Raw genomic sequence first — 19344 nt, forward strand, 5'->3', positions numbered from 1 at the left:
GGAGTCGTACAAGGAAAACAGTTCGAAAATACACCTGACTTTTTCTTCCCTGCTTCAGATACGCTCCCTGTGGAGGCCAAGCCACTGTGGCATAAGCAGGCCATCGAGCTGGGCGAGGAGATCGCCGTGACTGAGGAGCCAAAGTGAGTTACTGCCCTGACAGTTCACATTACGGCGAAGCCCTTATTGCGAAACAGGGTTCGGTGTTGACGGTCTCCCAAACCTCGATGGTATTGTGGTTGCAGTGGGGTCAAGAGCCAGCGGCAGTTTCGAATATGCACCTGTTGTCCACACCTGTCAAAACACCGCATGCGCTGTTTGGCGCTGGGCTTCAAATATGTCATACGTGTGATATATCAGCATGAATGAGCAGCGTGGATAAACTCAATTTACAGTTGAACTATATTGGGTTGAGCCCAAGAGGGATTTGCGTGTGTGTTGTGTTCATTGTTCGCCTTGTCCCAAGTTAGATGTTTCACGCTTCTTTTCCTCTGCTGAACACCTGTGTTGTCAGATCTCGCTCGTAAATGTGATGGATGGGGTCACGTAAGGTAACAAAGGGGAAGTTGAAAGAAAGAAGGGGGGGGAAAAAACTTTTGGGGCAAGTCCGCCTCCTTTGTCACAGGCTTGCTTCAGCACACCCGCAGATGTTGCAGATGTTTTTGTCTTGCATATCGATTGACTAATAAAGGCTGTCTCCAAAGACATTTGGAGCGCGGCCCGGCGCGTTGCATGACTTGCATTAGCGAGCATGTTTGCCAGTTTGAAACATCTGCGACTTTGACTCATCGCTGTAGTGAGAACGCTGCGATGGAGGACAAAGAAGTGCGTCTTTCACCCTACAAACATGCGTGTAATATAGGCTCATTCACAAGCCAACACTAATACGGTATCTGCCAACCATATGGGACAAAATTACAAAGGCTAGTCCTGTATTGGATCAACAAAAAAACAAAAAAAAACACCACTCAATGAAATATTTCCACTGTCGGAAATGTAATTGATGAGATTAGGAAGGGGCTTTGGCGGATATTGCAAACATCTGCTCATGGAAGACATCACGATAACTCACAAACATCTTTTTGTGGACGTCTTTTATTTGTTAACGCGAAACACTTCGTGGCCTTGTGAAGTAGCTAGCATGACTGCAATTGAGGTCTTGTGGGAAGATGATTCAACCAAGGCAAACATTCTGTTAATAAACAGCAGCTCATTTTACCAGAGAAACATCATTTAGTCATCGCAGACAACCTTGAAAACCTTCAACCAAAAATCCATTCCTTGATCTGTTCGAAGGGAAGCCAACGCAATTTTTTCTTTACATAAGATGTTGTATGCACCCCCACTAGTCTGAACTCGGCATTCTGAATAATAATGTGTTCGTAGAATATGAATTAAGCAGCATAATCCATCTGTTTTTATCCATCTCAGAGGGCCGCCATTTTGCCACTTGCTGTCGACTGAAAATGACATCACAGTTGCTCAGGACTCAGGTTTTCTGACTTTGGTCATGTGATGTTCACAAGCTGAGCCGTGATTGGTCATTACCTGAGCCCTAAGCAACTGTGATGTCATTTTCAGTTGACAGCAAGTAGCAAAATGGCCGCCCACTGAGATGGATAAAAACAAGTGCATTTTGCTGCTTTATTCATAAATATTCACAAATGCAATATTAATCAGAATGCCATGTTTAGACTCATGGGGCTGCAAATAACATATTATTATAAATATGTTTTTTGGGTTGACTTCCTTAATACAAGCTGACACTTTATGCACATTCCTCAGGAAGTTGGATTTACATGAAGCATGTGTCTGGGAAAAAAAAAATAAGTGAGCAGAATTTCATCTAAAGAGTTTCCCTCGAGCTGTTGAAAGGACCTCTCACCCCAACCTTGATGGACACGATGAGCTACAAGTGTTTCCTCTTCCTGATCCGTTCTTTTTGAACCAGGAAGGATGGTTTATCCGTGGATGGACCATCCTAATGCATCACAGCTGTTTGATTAACCCCTAAAAAAAAGTGTTTTTTTGCCAATACTTAAGGTGGATTTAATATCTTAAATCAATTCATCAGACCATGTCGAACTGTAATTGTGGAATTCTGGATGTCAAGTGCTCTCCAAACAAGAAAAACTATGCCGGTTCTATGAAAATATGGAACCATGAAACTAGACTTTGGTGAAATGCAATTCAACACCTGTCATCCTAATTCAATGGGACTTGAGATTGGGTTTTAATTAATCAAAGTAAAAAATATATATATATTCTACTCCTTGGCGAGCTCTTAGGTTTTAGTGATTATGGATATAAGGGCATATATATGATGCATGTATCCCATTCCCAGCTTCATCCCGGGTGCTTGGCAGCCTTGCAGCAGAACATGTGGTGCCGGGACTCAGCGTCGCACAGTCAAGTGCCGGGTGTTGCTCTCCTTCTCTCAGACTGTCGCCGACCTTCCCGATGATGAGTGCAAGGGCATCAAACCTGCAACGAGTCAACAATGCTACCAAACTCCCTGCCAATACCCGGAAGGCGACAATGAAGAGGATGTGGAGGAGGAGGAGGAGGAGGAGGAGGAGGAGGAGGAGGAGGAGGAGGAGGAGGAAGAGACCCTCCTTAGAGAGGAGCGGCATGAATGGGAGTATGACGGGTTCACAGAGTGTTCCAAGAGTTGCGGAGGAGGTAGGGAACTTTTCCAGTGACAATGGCCTGATATGTACGGCTCTATCAACCTCACTTGTGTTTGAATCTCAGGTGTGCAGGAGGCTGTGATCATCTGCCTGAACAAACAAACCAGGGAGGCGTCAGCAAACCAGAGTTTGTGTGTGAGCACCCGCAGGCCCCCGCCGCTTCTCATGGACTGCAAAATGCAACCTTGTCCCCCCAGGTAAAAGATTCAATGTAATGGTTCTCAGAATTTTCAATGGATGTTTTGGGTTTTCGTAAAATAAGCGGTGATTGTTGTCGACGTCAATTTCCGAGTGCTCTTGTCCGTCCGTTCGCCTCGCACCTGCAACCACTTGACTGTGAGAAAACACATCACACTATTAAATGAACACGATCCCGTCGTATAGCCGTGACATTATTTCAGTAAATCAGGTGGAGACGGATTGCTGGAGAACAGGAAATAACAATTGAATTTGAATGACTGCGGACCACTGATGGCGCACATTTGGATTTAACGCTTTCCGTGGTGTCACGCTCTACTGCTCCCGCTCGTCAGCAAACGCGGAGGCTGGAAGCCTGTTTTTCCAGGCCTTGAGTCTTGTTTTCAGGCACAACAAACGCTGTATTGAACGTGTTTCCTTTGGCCTTCCGCTCTCTCCCTGAGGCCTCCTCACGCTCCCACATTAAGCTGCACTCTTTGGATAGTATTCCCCGTGAGGAGAAACAGCCATAGTTTTAAGACTGAATGCCTGAAACACGCTACATTCCTCATTCTCTTCAGGGCTTTGGAGTAAATATGAATCATTTGGAAATGAAAATGTTTAAAGTAAACTCGATTCATGAAGTGGGAGATGGTTTAGTTCATCAGACTCACAGTGTGTGGGTGAGAAAAATCAGAAGTGGGTAATCGCACTTTCCAGGTTGTAAAAAGCATACGTTAATCAGAGTGGAACTTTACAGCAAGGCGAACGGCACACCATGGCTTGCTGTTGTGATAAATAATAATGATATTTACAGGTGGGAAGCGGGAGAGTGGAGCCAGTGCTCTGCTTCATGTGGGGTTGGCCTGATGTCCCGCACCGTAGCATGCACTCGCTGGCCGGCTGTGGGCAGCAACAAAACTGAGGTTTTGCCAAATGAAAAGTGCCACGACCCAAAACCAAACCCCATCCAGGCCTGCAACCGCTTTGACTGCCCTCCCATGTGGGAGACGCAGGAATGGGGGCAGGTAAAAAGACGAATAAATAACTCCTGAATGTGATCCTGAATAAGAAAATGATGTCACGCCTTTTGTTGTTGTTGTTGATTTAGTGCCCCAGTCGTTGTGGAGACGGAGTTGAGAGGAGACGGGTTCAATGCAAACAGCGTTTGGCAGATGGCAGCAACCTGGAGCTGCCCGAGTCATTTTGTCCCTCCAAGATACCAGTTAACCAGAGGCGGTGTAACACAGAGCAGCGGTGCCCGCCTCTGTGGGTCACAAGCTGGTCCCAGGTAGGCTCGGTCCAGTCAATCACATTAACTCATTCACTGCTAGCCCATTAACTGTTTTCCTGCAAAACGTTATCCAAAAAGACAACCCCGAGGGTGCCAGGTGATTTTGAGCATTTGCACTCATCATATCGTGTGCTCTGACTACATAAACATGAAAGTTTGGATTCCATTTCCTCATTAGGAAAAAAAGTAGCATTCTACCTTATTCCATTCTTTAGTAATCACCATTTAAAAATAGGTAATTTGAGGGACACCACGCTATAATGGGAAAAATAAGAAGAAAACAAGCTTTTTGTGAAAAGATACATTTTCTGCACAACAATGACTTTGACACTAATATTTTTCGTTTAGTGACGCTCTGTGAATTTGGTTTAATGTGAAACGCTTTGATCATTCATAACATCCTTGACAACGTTGTATTTCCTGAGATCCGCCATATTGTCACGTCATTTCGATTACTTTGATCCACGGAATCCTATTGAAAAGAGATACGATGCTGGCATCTGCTGGCCATAGTTAGTGGGTGTTTTATTTTATTTTTTTCAGCTCATTCATGAAACCATAGCTGCCCAAGACTTAGCGCTGCCCATTGTAGGAAAACAAAAAACAACGTCGTTGGGATTTCCGTTAACGCTAACTCATTAAATGCCATTGACGGCTAAAGGCGTAAAAAATTTTTTTTTAACTGTTTCTAGTAGTTTAACATATTTTCCACTTTTGAGTAGAGAGAAAAAAATATTGTGCATTTAGAACAGATATAAAATTTGTGATTAATCGTGAGTTAACTATTGAAGTCATGCAATTAATTACAATTAAAAAAGGTAACCGTCTGATGCGATAAAAAAAATATATATATATTATTGTTAGTAGTAAAATTAGGGGCGTCAGGCGATTAAAATTTTTAATTGTAATTAGTTGCATGGCTTCACTAGTTAACTCACGATTAATCATACATTTTATACCTATTTTAAATGTACAATAAAAAATATATAGGTTTTCATACTCTTGTTAACAAAAGTGGAAAAAAATGTTAAATAAAAATAGTTAAAATAAATTTTTGACGTCTATAGCCGTCAATGGCAGTGAATGAGTTAATTGACGTAGACGGCAGGAAAAGAGTTAAAAATGGCGTCCATAGCCGTCAATGGCAGTGAATGAGATAACGACCCTCATAGGATATGGCAATCTCCCTAAAGATATGGCAATCTCCTAGTGAACTTTGCTTTTTGTGTGTTGTCCATGTGTAGTGTTCAGTGACTTGTGGAAATGGTATGCAAAGACTTGAGGCAGTCTGCAGGAAACAAGGAGAGGACGGACAATATCACACCGTCGATCCAAACAATTGCTCCTCTCTGGCGCGACCCACCAAGATCCGACCATGCTCTCTGAGGCTCTGCAAGAGTAAGAGAACATCTTTACGCTTTAAGTGGAAGATTGTGAAGAGAATAACCGAATCAGTGCTTCTTTCGTCACAGATTCACTGAAACCGGATCCTACTATCCTGGCTCAGAGGAATGTGTATATTCAGTGGAGGAAGAGCAAAAAGGTCAATTTGGTGGTTGGTGGCACTGCCTATCTGCTCCCCTGGACTACTGTGGTCCTCCGCTGTCCAACCCGCCACATCCGTAAGGCAAATATCCAGTGGTTGAAAGAAGGGAAGCCTCTGGTGAGTCGCCCACACCTGTCTGTGACACCTCTGGGGTTAGTGAAGATCCAGCAGGTTGGCGCGTCTGACGCCGGGACGTACACATGCATCGCAGGGCAAGACAAGGAATATTTAGTTCTAGAGGTCATTGACGCCAAGCAGAAGTTGCACACACCAGAGACAACAAAGGCACAGGAGCTCTCTGTCTCCGAATCCATCGTTGAGCGTTTGCTCCAGCTCAAAGTTGAAAAAAACAAGACCACGTCAGAAGACATCCCCAATATTGTCATTCTTGATAGTCAGAGATTGGATGAGCTCGACAGCCTCGGAGGAAAACAAGGCGAGCAAGTGATTGATCAGCTACTCAGCGAGCTGTCCGTATCCCGCTATGAGAGCAATGAATCATCTGTTCACTATCCAGAAATGGATGCACCCTCCATGCAAGGGCCCCTTCTTCGTAAACCAAACACGAAAAGCCACTCAACCAGGTACAGAAGCCCAGTGATCATCCAGAGCCGCGGGAAAGTGTCGTCCTCGGATGTGAGCGTTAATGTTGGGGTGCCGGTTTTGCTGCGGAAGCCCTATGTCAGTTTGGAAATCAAGTGTGAGTCTCTTGGTTACCCAGAACCATCCCTAACCTGGACCAAAAATGGGAAACAGTTGCGCTATGATAGCAGGTATGACCAGATGACTCGTGAACAAAACTGCAGGTGATCTTAAGATTTAACCGAGTGTACATCATGTCTTTGCACTGGCAGAATAGACATGTTGCCCGGTGGCTCACTGAGGATCCGTTCTCCGAGCCGAGCAGATGAGGGTCTGTACACCTGCACTGCCAGGAACCGACTCGGGTCCTCATCGCGCTCATCTTGGTTGCAGATTGCAGGTGAGGAGTCAGGGTTATTCTAGTTTTGGAGTTTTCATTTTAGTTAGTTTTTATTTCGTTTTGAGTTTTTTATTTGATTTTATTTAGTTAGTTTTAATTAATTTTCAGGTTGGTTCTGTTAGTTTTTATTCTTCATTTTAGTTCAGTTTTAGTTTGAGTATTAGTTTTCGATTATTTTAAATGTATATTACTTGCGCGCAATATTTATAATAAACACCATGACAAAATGAAAAAAGTAACACATTTCTTACCTAGCGTTGCATTTAAGATGAGTTAAATGAAGAAGCAGGCGAGCCGAGCCATTGGAGTCGAAAGTCACGTAGGAAAACTTGTCGCCTATATAGGAGTGATGTCATCTGAAGGTGTTTTTCTATTGGCTGCTGCTAGATGACATCACTTCTGTGTGACACACTTTCAAACGTCTTTATTCCGATTAATATCCAAATAAAAATACTTAAAATCACATTTAAAATCAGCCCTAAAGGCTCATGTATTAAATTAATTACCAAAGACTAAAACGAGGGACATTTTAGCTAATAATTATAGACATAAAATGTAGTTTCAGTTAGTTTTTAGTTTAGTTTTTTTTAACTCATTCACTACCATCGACGGCTATGGACGTCAAAAATTCATTGGAACTATTTCTATTAGTTTAAAAATGTTCCCACTTTTGTTAACAAGAGTATGAATACCTAGAATTGTTTTTATTGTATTAGAACAGATATAAAATTTGTGATTAATCGTGAGTTAACTAGTGCAGTCATGCGATTAATTACGATTGGAAAATGTAATCGCCTGACACCCCTAATTTTTAATAATCTTTTCTTTAAAAAAAGGGAAAAAAAGATTATTTAAAAAAAAAAACGATTTTAAAGAAAAGATTATTAAAAATTAGGGGCATCAGGTGATTAAAATTTGTAATCGTAATTAATTGCCTGACTTTAATAGTTAACTCATGATTAATCACAAATTGTATATCTGTTCTAAATGTACAAAAATAAATTCTAGGCTTTCATACTGTTGTTAACAAAAATGGAAAGATGTTAAATAAAAATAGTTCTAATTAAATTTTGACGTCCATTGCTGTCAATGGCAGTGAATGAGTTAAAAAGCATTTTCGTTTTTATTTTATTTTGTGAATGAAATAGTTTTTTTAATTTTAGTTTTTTCGTTAGTTTTCATGAACTAAAATAAGCTTGGTGAGGAGCAGATCACTAGTATTTTAAAACAGCAAGTAAAAGATCCTTTGTTTTGCTTTTTAGACTCCAGGCTAACAGTTGCTACATTGTACATAAATGTTTCAAGTTTCTTATTAATGCTGGTCCAACCAGGGACAAGCCTCCGTAAAGGGACAATAATGTACTTCTTAAGGTGCTCGAGATACGACTATACTTTTCCGGTTCAAACTTGGGAGTTTCTGAGAAGTCGCACAGTTGAACAGAGCCAGCGCGAATGTTTTTTTCACTGGGTTGTGAAGCAGTGGCTGGCCTGGCTGAGTCAGTGGTGGGGAATGTGTGGTGCGTGCCATCAGCACAAGTCCCGTCAGAGCCGCACTGTCCCACCTCCCCTCAAAGCGTGACCACTTGCAACCTCTCTGGATTCCAATCAAAGCGACGGTGCCGCCGCTTTCCTCGCGTTCTGGCACTTTTCTCACCCATACGACAACAATTAGATGGCTCAGGGGGGAAGCTTCAAAGAAGATAAGCAGCTGCGCTCCGAGTTCCAAAGGATAAGGGGGATGTCAAGGGACAAGCTATTTTGTTTTTTTCTCCGTCCACTGTGCTTTCAGGAAACAGAGGAAGAAACTGTGTCCAAGCTGTTGGAGCCAATGGCCCCTTTTGCCTTGATGGGAGCAACAGCAGCATCAGGTTGGCAGCTGTAATACAGCGTTATCGTCCATTTTCAAATCAGAGACACATGACACTCTCTTCAAGTAGTTGGCGCGCGGATCCTTGGGCGCCGTGCTCAGCCAGCTGCGGTGGCGGCTCCCAGACCAGACGAGTGCGCTGCGTGGAGGGTCCCGAGGGCGGCTCGACGGAAGTGGAGCAACATCGCTGCCTCGGTGGAGGGCGGAGACCGTCTGACACCAGGATTTGTAACATTCTGCCCTGCGCCACTTGGGCTACGAGCGCCTGGGGATTGGTATGCCCACTCGTGGTAGCAAATCATCATTACAACACTTTCGGACAACCTTTTGTATTTTTGGAATGTTTTAGTGCAGTGGTCAATGTGTGGGTTCAAGTTTGGCCGCACAACACCGCAGTGTTTTCTGCCAGGACACAAATGGCACTAAAGTCAACTCCAGGATGTGCAGTGGACTCCGACGGTAACAATCACCGATCCAATGAAACGTGCCCCCCATTAGATATCGTTTTATGACTCCGATGCGTTCCCCTTCCAAGGCTGAGCTCCACGAGAAACTGCTCGGCGGACGCCTGCGCCCCGCGGTGGCGAGTAGGACCGTGGACGCAGTGCACCGCCACCTGCGGCCGACACGGCTTCCAATCGCGGCGGGTGGTGTGCACGCAGCGAGCCAGCGGAAGCTGCGCACGGAGGCCTCGTCCCGCCAGCTGGCAGCGCTGCAATACGGTGTCCTGCGGCAGAGGTGAGCCATTCGAATTTGACGGTGCAAATATCCGAGACGTGACAGTCTGAAATAAGCATTGTTTAATGTCTGAAAATGTAACATGTCATCATGTCATAACATTTTCAAAGAACAAATGTACATAACAACAAAAAAAGTTTGGGTAATTTGGGAATGAACCAAAATTTGAGATTACAGAAATTGAATCCATGACATGAAAATGTTTAATAGTAGATGCTGTGAACTTTTTTACGGTAAGTGTTGTAGATATGACAGTCACTGATGCTTTCATGACCGTAGCCGCCGGAGAGTGTCACGACAGCACCAGGTACTGCGAAAAGGTGCGGCAGTTGGAGCTGTGCACGCTGCCGCAATTTAAGACTCGCTGCTGTCACTCGTGCCTCGACACCTGATGGAAGGGGAACGTCGGATGCCATCGAGGACCTCCTGCTTCTTCTCCCTGTGACGCTGCAGGCATTGACTGAATGGAGGGACATATCACACGATGGACGTTTTCAGATGTGATGTGATGTGATAACCACTGGAAAGGTTTCAAAACACATTTTCCAAAGCATTTTGGGTAGGCCAAAAAACAAACTCCAATCTGAGCTTTTAATTGACAGATTGAATAGGGTGGGAGTTTGAACTGAATGTTGCACTCATGACTGAAGCAAACACACGATGGGACGGGAGGGAACAGGAGGGGGAAAAAAAACATATTTTGCACTCGGAACTCAACTAAAGTCTTTGTTAAAAACATGACTTTTTGATTTTTAATATTACATTTATATTTTGCTTGGTGATTTTTATTTTTATTTTTTTAAATGTATTTGTCTAGATGTCTCTTTTAACCACTTTTTTAAAAATGCTTTTGCACATTGAGTCGTTACGTACCCATTATGTTGTCGCCTGTTAATCAATTTTGAATTCCTTCTTTTGACTCCCAGGTGACAAGCCAGCACAATGCTGAAAAACAGCAATATTGAAGCATGATTATTGTTTAGTTTTCTTCCTTGAATTATTTTCTTTCTATTATAGATTTTTCATTCATTATTTATTCACCAAATGGGCACTTTTGGCTTCGAGTGCAACACGTTCAAGATACTTGGCATTTTATTGAGTTGCGTTTGTTTGATTTTATGAGAAGAAACCGTCAAACATATCAAGTATATGCTTCAATTGTGTGTATCTGTATTTTGTCTTATTTATTTCAATGCGTGTCTGTGTGTATAGTTTTGTAAATAAAATGATTGAGTTTGTGTTGAAGTCGGCTAGTGATGATTGGATTTGATGTAGGTGACAAGGCCGCCCTCTGCTGGTGACTTTGATCTGTCACGCCTGTTATTTTGTTAATAAAATAAAATTAAGCACATTCCTTTTATAAAATGTTGCCTTTCCCTCATAAGATTGTTCCCGTTGTTTTTTGTGTAGTGGACATAATTTTATTTTAGTTTCCTGCTTTTTTCCTTTTTTGTCAACGCTACTAGTGTGGCGCATACGTGTGACGTAAAATCCTGCGACGGCTGTATAACGTGAGTTATGCACAATAGCGGCTACTAGCATCCTTATCACTTTTGTTTTTACGGCCACGTTTTTTTAAACTTGCAAATTATGGCCATTGGCATGTGAATTTCCACTTTACAAATGTCTGGTGGACACGACTGCGTTGTTTTAAGCGCCAAAAGCCGCGCAATAGCCCAACTGGGAAAGTGACTGCTGGAGTTCGGAATTCATCTTTAACGCGGTGGTTGCGTTTTGGTCGACTCCGGCTGCGGAAGGAAAGGATGGACGAGCCGACGACAATCGCGGAGGACGGAGGTCCGAGCAAAGAGACGGATAAGAAGAAAAGATCACGGGTGAAGCAGCTGATGGGCGAAGTGAAGAAGCAAGTGGAGTTCTGGTTTGGAGACGCCAACCTCCACAAGGACCGCTTTCTAAAAAAGCTCATTGACTCTTCGGATGAGGGCTGTAAGTCACCCACATCGGACAATTCATCGCACGTGTTTTTGATCGGTTTTGTTAATTTATCGTCCCAGATGTTGACTTATCTGTTGTGGCGAGCTTCAACCGCATGAAGAGTCTGACGAGCGACACCAAACTGATCGCGAGGGCTCTGAAGAATTCGTCTGTGGTGGAGGTAACCATGTTCAGTAAACGCCTGCCCGTGTGCAGTATTTGAATCCGATCCGTTGAATAGCAAACGTTGCAAACTTTCAGGTGAATTTAGAGGGCGATAAAGTTAGACGGCTGCTTCCCATCGGAGACGTTCCAATTGACGTGGACAGCCGCACAGTCTACGTGGTAAGCGTTTGTTTATCCTCTTAATGTTCGTGTTCATCTTAGTGGCCCATGTTATTGTATACCAGCTATCCTTCATCAATTTTCTGGTGGCAAAATGTGCCGCAATCCCTTGACCAATGAACATCTTTACTCTATCAAAACAAACTAGGATTATTTCCCCCCCCGCAAATATTGTCTGTTGAATATGCTTTGTCAATTAGGAGCTTCTGCCAAAGGATGTGACTCACAGTTGGATCGAGAAGGTCTTCTCCAAATGCGGAAGCGTCGTTTACGCCAGCATCCCCAGATATAAAAGCACCGGCGACCCCAAAGGCTTTGCCTTTGTGGAGTTCGAGAACCCCGAGCAAGCAAATAAAGCAGTTGAGGTGAACATTTATTCATATTAAACGACTGTTAACTGTAAGAGATACAAAAATCAATAGGTTTGCCTTTTTCCATTTCAGTTGCTCAATAACCCTCCTGAAGATGCTCCGAGGAAGCCGGGAATGTTCCCCAAGACCTGGAAGGGCAAGACCGTTCCGCAGGCTGCAGACAATCCACCATCAGGTAGGATTTGCCTGCAAAAAAAGCACACACAAAAAGCTGCTTTTACAGTGTGAATTTTGCTCTTATTGTTGCTGTATTTCTTTTTTTGGGGTGGGGGGGATGTTTGATAACACTTTTTTCAACTCTTGAGTACTGATAGCACTAGTACTTGTAATATAGTACGTGAAAGTTCCCAGGTGATGTTATAATGGGAGATATTGACTTTTATGGAAGTTTTTCCAAATTTCCAGGTTTGCTCGATCAAAAAAAGAAAATATGCGATTTTTGCTTTCAATGTGTCGCAGGTGGCGGCGAGGAGGAGGAGAAGAAAAAGCGAAAGAAGAAGAAAAAGAAACCACTGGCCGATGATGCCAAAGTGGCGCCGATGGACGCCGAGCCGTCGGATCAGCAGCAACGGCAGCAAAAGAAAAAGAAGCAGCAGCTCTCGAACGCCTCGAGTCAGAAGGCGTCGGGTAAAATCTCGGAGAAAAAGAGACGCCGCTCGCACGTGGCGGACGAATCCGAAACGGAGATGCCCTCCAAGATGAGGAAGCTCGGGAAGAATGGCGAAGACGCGTCCGAGAACTGTAAAGGTCTGTCCAGTTGGCAGATGTTGACCCCCCCCCAAAAAAAAAGCGAAATGACAACGCGATTGCATGCAGATCGTCCGGTGGAAGGCGAGCTCGGGAAAGAAAACCAAGAAGACGCGCTGGTCAAAGCCAAGAGGAAGAGGAAGAAGAAACACAAGGAGAAGCTGAAAATCGGCGAGGAGGTCATCCCGCTGCGGGTCTTATCCAAGTACGAACAATAACAAAATGTGTGCGGGCGGCGGCGGCGGGCAAATGCTAACGCTTGTGTGGTCGTAGGAAAGCGTGGCTGGAGCTCAAGGTGGAGTACTTGGGACTGCAGAAGCGCAGCATGGCGTCGCTGAAGAAGTGCATGACGCAGCTGAACGGCGAGGAGCCGCACGGCGGCGGTGAGACGAGTGAGATGAGTGAGACGAGTGAGTAGAGCGCCGCGCCGCTTTTGAACGTCTCTTAACATGCACACTAAACGTGGAGTGTGTTTTTTTTTTCTCTCTCTCTCTCTCTCTCTTTTTTTTTTTTTTTTTTCTTCCTCTAGTGGAGGTGAGTGAGAAGCCAAGTAATCAAGGTCCGCAGTTCACCAGCGGCGTCATCATGAAGATTACGGACAACAAGGCGCTCCCAGACAGGAAAATTATCAAAGTAAAGTGCATCTTAAACCTCATTTATGTTTTATACTGTCGCTCCATTTCTAATGTGTCCACATTCCTTCTATCGTCACAGGACGCCCTATGCAAGATCTCGCCAGTGGCGTACGTGGACCTGTTGGAAGGCGACACCGAGGGCTACGTGCGCTTCGAGCGGCCGGAGGAAGCGCAGGCCGTCAGCAATACCAGGGCCGAGCTGCAGAGGGCGCACAGCTGGCAGCTAGAGATCCTTTCAGGTAAGCCGCACTGTTGTCCACATTTTCTTGCTTCTAAGGGTCGTATACATCAAATTGAGAAAAATGAGCTCAATTTGGTTGGTGACTGTATTTTCTTTTTTTTTTATAATGAAGCAAAAAAAAATCTGTGTTTTTTGATGGCCGGCGACGACTCGAGTTCCCAATGAAAAACGGAATTATGAACACAAATGTCACTATTTTACGGATGTGTGATTGGTGAAAAAAATAAGGAAGTGAAAGCATCCAGAATCAATTACCTCTTCAAACAAAGTCAAAATAAAGTACAGCACCTGCGATAAGTGCCTGGGTTGTGTCGTTGTCAAAAGGTGACAACGAGCAGAGGTACTGGCAGAAGATCCTCGTGGATCGTCAGGTCAAACTCAACCGGCCCCGGGAGAAGAAGCGCGGCACGGAGAAGGTGAGACAGCAGCCCCGACCGAGACTCCCGTTTGACGTCAAGCTCATCTTTCAAACCTTTCCGTTTCAGCTCTTGTCCAAAGCGGAGAAGATCATTACAGCTCGCGCCAAGGAGGCCAACAAGCACATTCGCTTCCAAGAGGACTGACTGGCTGCCATATACAAGGATTTTTTTTTTTTAACCCTTTTTGCGTTTGCACTGACGCACCGAATTTAGGTTGTGCTTTTTGTGATGTGAATAGTAGGGGTGGGAACATTTGAATGTCTCACGAGTCGATTACGATTTTTGGGTGTGCGATTCGCTTCAGATTAGATTTTTGATTCAAAATGATTTAATTGACAAAGATTTTTGCTTCAATTTATGGATGTTCAAGGAATCGTAATGATCCACTCCAGTCTGACTCGCTAATGCTAATTAGCGCGCTACTCGTGGCACTTTTATCACTCAAAAGAATGGCTCCACGCTGCAAAAAAAACAACTTTTATTGGAATAACTTCTATCGTGACTTTTTCCTTCTACTCTCTAATGTGGCTACAACTTAACAGTGTATCAGACCGCGTGGAACCACACTGCTCCTAAGTGGCCAAATCGAGTACAACATGAACAGCGCTCCGAATAAAGGCGCACACAAACAAAGGGAAGACAGTATAAAATAATTTAAATAAAATCGATTTTGGGACATTTAGAATCGATTCTGAATCGTACTAAATAAGAATCACGATTCTTATGAGAATCAATTTTTTGGCACACCCCTAGTAAATAGTATGAAGCTCACCCATAAAGATGTGGACAAAATGTCATTGTTTTTTACTAGGGCTGGGTATAAAAAAAAATATTTTCCTCAATCAATTCGATTGATTCACAAAAGTTCATTTTGATTCGATTGAGAGTTTTTTCGATTCTCTTCAATTCACTCCGATATTGATTAATTATGGAACATCAATTATTTTTTAAATATCAAGGACATGATAAAAACTCCAAAGACATTAACTTCCATATTAAACTTTGCTGAGCCGGTTAACGGATTTAGTAAAGTTTATTAATGAAAGTAACACGTTGCACCAACATTAACATCAGCAAGGATGAGAAGAAAATATTTTCATAATTCTAATTCAATAATTGTAAAGTAAATAAAATTAAAACAATTCTGAATAGTCTTAAAGTGGAATAAGTCAGGTTTTTCATAAACATGTTTTCATGTGAACCCTAAATTTCAAGAAAACACTAAGCTACAAAAAAATCGGTCTTTAAAATTTTATTTTGTGAATTTGGGGGGGAAAGGAGATATTAAACTAGTCGATTCATGGTTTTATGAATCGTTAACAGGCTCGAAAAGGAAAATCGATTCGATATTAATTATGTGATTATTTTTTTAAAAAGCCCAGCCCTAGTTTTTACTGTCATTTGACAGATGGACTCATTCAAATGTGGAGGGCTGCACTGTATGCCATACAGGTGTTTAATAATGTGATATTTTCATGTACCTAAAAAAATGACTTTGAAAAAAAAGTTATTTAGAGTTATTGATGACAGTCTATTAGATGGCAATGCACAAGGTTTCTTATGATTGGTTCAAGTCAGATCAACGCATCTTGCCAGGATGATGTTTTTGTTTAGTTTTTTTTTTATACATTGTTGGAGTATCATGCATTAAAGAAACATTTTTAGAATTGTTGACATAAATGTCTTCTAAATCTCAACATGTTTGCAATCCTGTCCAGGGGATGAGGAAAAAAATTGCTAAAATGACTCTGCAGAATGTCAATGTACTGCAATTGATATGGTGATGGGTTGACCTCTCTTATTATTCATATTATTTTCAGCTGTCTCACTCAAACCAACACAGACCTCATATATATTTATTAATTAATTCATTTTATTTTCAGAAAAAGACATGGTTTTCTTTTTATTAATTTGGCTTAGTTTGTTTTGGACCAGCTAAGACTGCTTGCATGAAGTCTTGAACAAAAACTTGACATTTGCATTGATAATTGTACTTAAGGGTAATTCTGAAATTTGTATTATTATTATTTGAACTTAAATTGCAATTACAATATTTTTACCAATATTTTTAGACCGTTTTAAGGTGTCTAAGAATCTGTAACAGGGTTATTCCGAACGGCAACACAAACCAAAAAACAAATCTAATTAGATGTGGTTTATTTTCTTTAAATACAAAATGAAAAAATTCCCTGCCTAAATAATATATACCGTATGCATTGTTTAGTGTCACTTTATGTCCACTGGATGGCGACATTTTGCCCAAAAAGCGTCATTGAACGACCGCTCGCTAATTAGCATTAATTAGTATCCCCTGTGCCTCCGTGTTTGTTCTTCAATGTCTTATCATTTGTGTCGACGTGTTTTATGTAAAACCTGGGTGGAGAACATTAGTTCGACGTTCACGGTACGCTTGACTGTCAATTGCAAGTTTAATTGAACTGACTGTACATCTCATTTGATTTCACGGCTGTCGTCATCCCGTGAGTGACTGCAGGGTGCCACGAGAGTTTGGGGGCGTGTTGCTGCCATAACGAGGGAGGGGGGCGTATGTGTGTTTTTGTGCGTGTGCGTGGAAAAGCTCCGAGTGCCCACGCCGCCTTCACTTACACGAGATTTCCTCAGCGCCTCCTCTCACGGACGCGGACGTCTGAGGTGCAACAAGTTTTGCGGCGGTGTAGGTGAACGCCTCGCGACCGTGAACGCACGCCGTGATTCGGATGGAGCGAGTAACGTCCGCGGAGAACATGGACGAGAAAGTGGCCCCTCGGCGTCGGGCCGCCAGCGTCATCCCGTCGCTGTGCTCCGTGGCGTCCATCGCCTTTTGCGTGGTGCTCAGCATCCACGCAGCAGACGTCAGGCGCCGGCTGGCTGGCTTGGAGCGCGGCGCGGACGCGTCGACACGCGCCCCCGAGGACGACTTGGATGCGTCGATTGCGCAAAAAGTCAACGAGATGCTCTCCCAGGTGAGATTGACCCGCGCGCGCGCCCGATGCTCCTTAAATGGATCAACGCTGACGTCACGATGCTTTAATCTCCCTCCCCCGCAGCGTTCTTATGAGCAATTCGTCAAGATACGGAGCGCCCGGCAAGCGTCACCTGAATGCAACTGTCCTCCAGGTGAGCCACCCAAATGCGCGTGGGAGTGAATGGGAAGTGGTGCGTTCAAGGACGCGGCGGATGTTGCCGCATGTTTGGCAGGTCCGCTGTGACGGATACGCGCAGCTGAGATTGAGTGAGCGGCCTAAACATAGACGTGCTGGAGTGGCTGGCACCCTTGCGATGATGTTGTGAAACACGGACAACACGTGTGCTTCCCGCTTGCCGCCGGTAGATGGAATCATTTGTTCCCTCAGCTTTGTGTCAAACACAGTTGCAAGTTCATTGCGGCTCCAGTTAAACTGGATTGACATTTTAACAATCTCACAGTAGCTACAAACAGCAGTGAGGCTTAAAAACAACATAAAGAAAAAGTTATTTGGATTTCAAGGTGCATGGCAGAAGCGAGTGCGGGAGTCTTTGATCTTTGTCAGGTGAGTTCCAAGTTCTTAAAATCTGCGACTCTAGTGTGACTCGAGTCGAGTCATGTGACTTGAGTCGCCCAACGGTGGAGCAGACTCGCAGGTGGCGGCGGCGGCGAGTCACCTCATGAGACTTGAAAATTCTCTTGTAATCAAAAACCTGCAATTACACTTTGATTGCCTTGCTGTCGGTATCGAGCTTGTAAAGTTCATCCTGATGACTCGTCACAAGTTACGCTTGCTTTTATTCTCCATTTGAAGGCCAGAAATAGCCTCTTTTTTTTTTTCCCCCTCTGAAACCGACAGCAACGACTCTTTTGAAAGTGCGGCACACTTTCCCGCTTTGCTTTTATGGCGCGTGCGGAACCTGAGGGGAAAATGCTGAATGGAGAGCCAGCTAACAAAACCAAATATCTGAGAGTGCTTCTTCTCACGTGTTCATCAACATTTATTGTCCTGCTCTGTTGACTTTTTCTATGCAAAAAATAAAAATAAAAATCTATTCCTGACTATCACCCCGGCCTTGGTGGAGGTCTGGACTCTACCGTTCTAGTGTTGCAGTTAGTGGTTCATTCAAGGGCAGTCTTTGTCGTGTGACGTGGGCGTCATCAGCACCCCCCCCCCCCCCCCCCCCGATGCCTCTGTCCGAGCTATAGGCTGAGGTTGCAGAGGGTTCAGAGCTACCACAAAAGCCAGCTCACAGACCCTCTGTCTCATCCCACCGGTGCCCTTTGACCCCCCCATTGAGACCTCCTTTGAGTTCCCTTCATGAGCTCTTCGCTGACAATTTCATAGACGTTCTTTAACGTATGGAACAGTCGCTCTTTGTTTTCGTACGGGAAATGTTTCCGCGCTACAGTGCAACGATTGCCAATGATATTTGATCTTTGATATTTGTTCCCATGCCATTTCAGATGGCTTTATTGTTTCTTGCAATACAAACTGACGAGGGAGATTTTAACGTGATATTGAAACTCATTCACTGCCAGCATAGTTCAAATGGACCTTTGACGTTTATAGCCGTCGATGGCACTGAATGAGTTAAAAAGAATAATAATCAAATTTTACTGTTCATTGACCTGAAAAATTCAGATACATCACATATGGGCAAAAAAAATTGGCTTGTTGTATGAACATAGCCAAAGTGTTGTTCGAATATGGAGTCCCTCCAAAAAGTATTGGAACGGCAAGGTCCTTTGTTTTTGTTGCGTTGTGTAGAAGACTGCATCACACCTGCGACCCATTGACTTCACCATTCTTCATTTGAGAAATTTTCCCAGGCCTTTACTGAAGCCTCTTTCAGTTCTCGTTTGCTTTTGGGGTTTGTCCCTTCAGTCTCCACTTCAGGAGGTAAAAAAATGCATTCTCTATTGGGTTCAAGTCTGGCGATCTTCCCTTTCCCCCCCCCACAATCAAGTCTTTTAGTGTTTTGGCAGTGTTGCCTTGATGCATGATTAAGATTTTCCGATTTCTCTCCTCTCCTGGATGCATTTCCTGTAAATCGTCAGACGAAATGATTTGGTAGACTTCAGAATTCATTCTTCTGCTACTCTCTTGAGTTACTCGTGAGCCCATTCCAGAAGCTGCCATGCAAGCCATAGCATCACCGCCACCATTCTTCACAGATGAGTTCAAATTTCAACTTGCTTAAAAAAATTCACGCCTTCCGGGGTATTTATCACATTACTTACAGTTTTCACACAATTTAACGTTAAATATCAACTTTTCCCCATTCATTTTGAATGGGACTGACATTTAAATGTTTTCACTTTCCACGCCAAAAATTCACGCCTCCCGGGTTCAAGTGTTCTTTTTATTAATTTATAATTCAACTACAAT

At 43.5% G+C, this 19344-nt stretch overlaps 3 protein-coding genes across 6 annotated transcripts in view; all 3 read left to right on the plus strand.

Moving 5' to 3' along the window:
* The window catches only part of adamtsl3 (ADAMTS-like 3), a 44993-nt gene extending 34334 nt beyond the window's left edge, over positions 1 to 10659 (plus strand). The window contains exons 14-26 of one of the 3 annotated variants that reach the window (XM_086058215.1): positions 59 to 143; positions 2345 to 2682; positions 2755 to 2887; positions 3685 to 3895; positions 3979 to 4158; positions 5406 to 5559; positions 5634 to 6480; positions 6562 to 6689; positions 8479 to 8557; positions 8624 to 8831; positions 8906 to 9015; positions 9092 to 9294; positions 9574 to 10659. In XM_086058215.1, coding sequence (XP_085914341.1) covers positions 59 to 143; positions 2345 to 2682; positions 2755 to 2887; positions 3685 to 3895; positions 3979 to 4158; positions 5406 to 5559; positions 5634 to 6480; positions 6562 to 6689; positions 8479 to 8557; positions 8624 to 8831; positions 8906 to 9015; positions 9092 to 9294; positions 9574 to 9686 — 2789 coding nt within the window. In that variant the 3' untranslated portion in view covers positions 9687 to 10659. Of the gene's footprint in view, positions 1 to 58; positions 144 to 2344; positions 2683 to 2754; positions 2888 to 3684; positions 3896 to 3978; positions 4159 to 5405; positions 5560 to 5633; positions 6481 to 6561; positions 6690 to 8478; positions 8832 to 8905; positions 9016 to 9091; positions 9295 to 9573 lie in introns of all 3 variants that reach the window. The other 2 variants (XM_086058216.1, XM_086058214.1) reach the window with 2 other exon arrangements.
* Positions 10660 to 10785: 126 nt separating this feature from the next.
* larp7 (La ribonucleoprotein 7, transcriptional regulator) lies at positions 10786 to 15771 on the plus strand. Of its 2 annotated transcripts, none has more exons than XM_086058217.1 (12): positions 10786 to 11241; positions 11310 to 11410; positions 11491 to 11574; positions 11775 to 11939; positions 12018 to 12120; positions 12405 to 12692; positions 12762 to 12897; positions 12966 to 13102; positions 13222 to 13325; positions 13407 to 13566; positions 13893 to 13984; positions 14054 to 15771. In XM_086058217.1, the coding sequence occupies exons 1-12, from the start codon at positions 11058 to 11060 to the stop codon at positions 14129 to 14131; spliced, it is 1632 nt and encodes a 543-aa protein (XP_085914343.1). In that variant the 5' UTR covers positions 10786 to 11057; the 3' UTR covers positions 14132 to 15771. The 2 variants fall into 2 exon arrangements, with proteins under 2 accessions (XP_085914343.1, XP_085914345.1); XM_086058219.1 differs by having other exon boundaries at positions 12966 to 13084.
* A 722-nt stretch (positions 15772 to 16493) lies between these two features.
* col25a1 (collagen type XXV alpha 1 chain) overlaps positions 16494 to 19344 on the plus strand; it is a 72680-nt gene continuing 69829 nt past the window's right edge. Inside the window, exons 1-2 of the mRNA XM_086058225.1 lie at positions 16494 to 16950; positions 17035 to 17104. Coding sequence (XP_085914351.1) covers positions 16705 to 16950; positions 17035 to 17104 — 316 coding nt within the window. The 5' untranslated portion in view covers positions 16494 to 16704. The remainder of the gene's footprint in view (positions 16951 to 17034; positions 17105 to 19344) is intronic.

Source organism: Leptonotus elevatus, chromosome 17 (assembly GCF_054856555.1).
Source record: "Leptonotus elevatus isolate MCC_2025b chromosome 17, RoL_Lele_1.0, whole genome shotgun sequence".
In the NCBI taxonomy this organism is placed as follows: domain Eukaryota; kingdom Metazoa; phylum Chordata; class Actinopteri; order Syngnathiformes; family Syngnathidae; genus Leptonotus; species Leptonotus elevatus.

Excerpts from the sequence above, each read along its gene's own strand:
- larp7 (XM_086058217.1), top strand. The coding sequence starts at position 11,058 with ATGGACGAGCCGACGACAATCGCGGAGGACGGAGGTCCGAGCAAAGAG. Across the intron at positions 11,242-11,309 it reads TGACTCTTCGGATGAGGGCT|ATGTTGACTTATCTGTTGTG; the intron begins GTAAGTCACCCA and ends TTATCGTCCCAG. Across the intron at positions 13,567-13,892 it reads GCAGCTAGAGATCCTTTCAG|GTGACAACGAGCAGAGGTAC; the intron begins GTAAGCCGCACT and ends CGTTGTCAAAAG.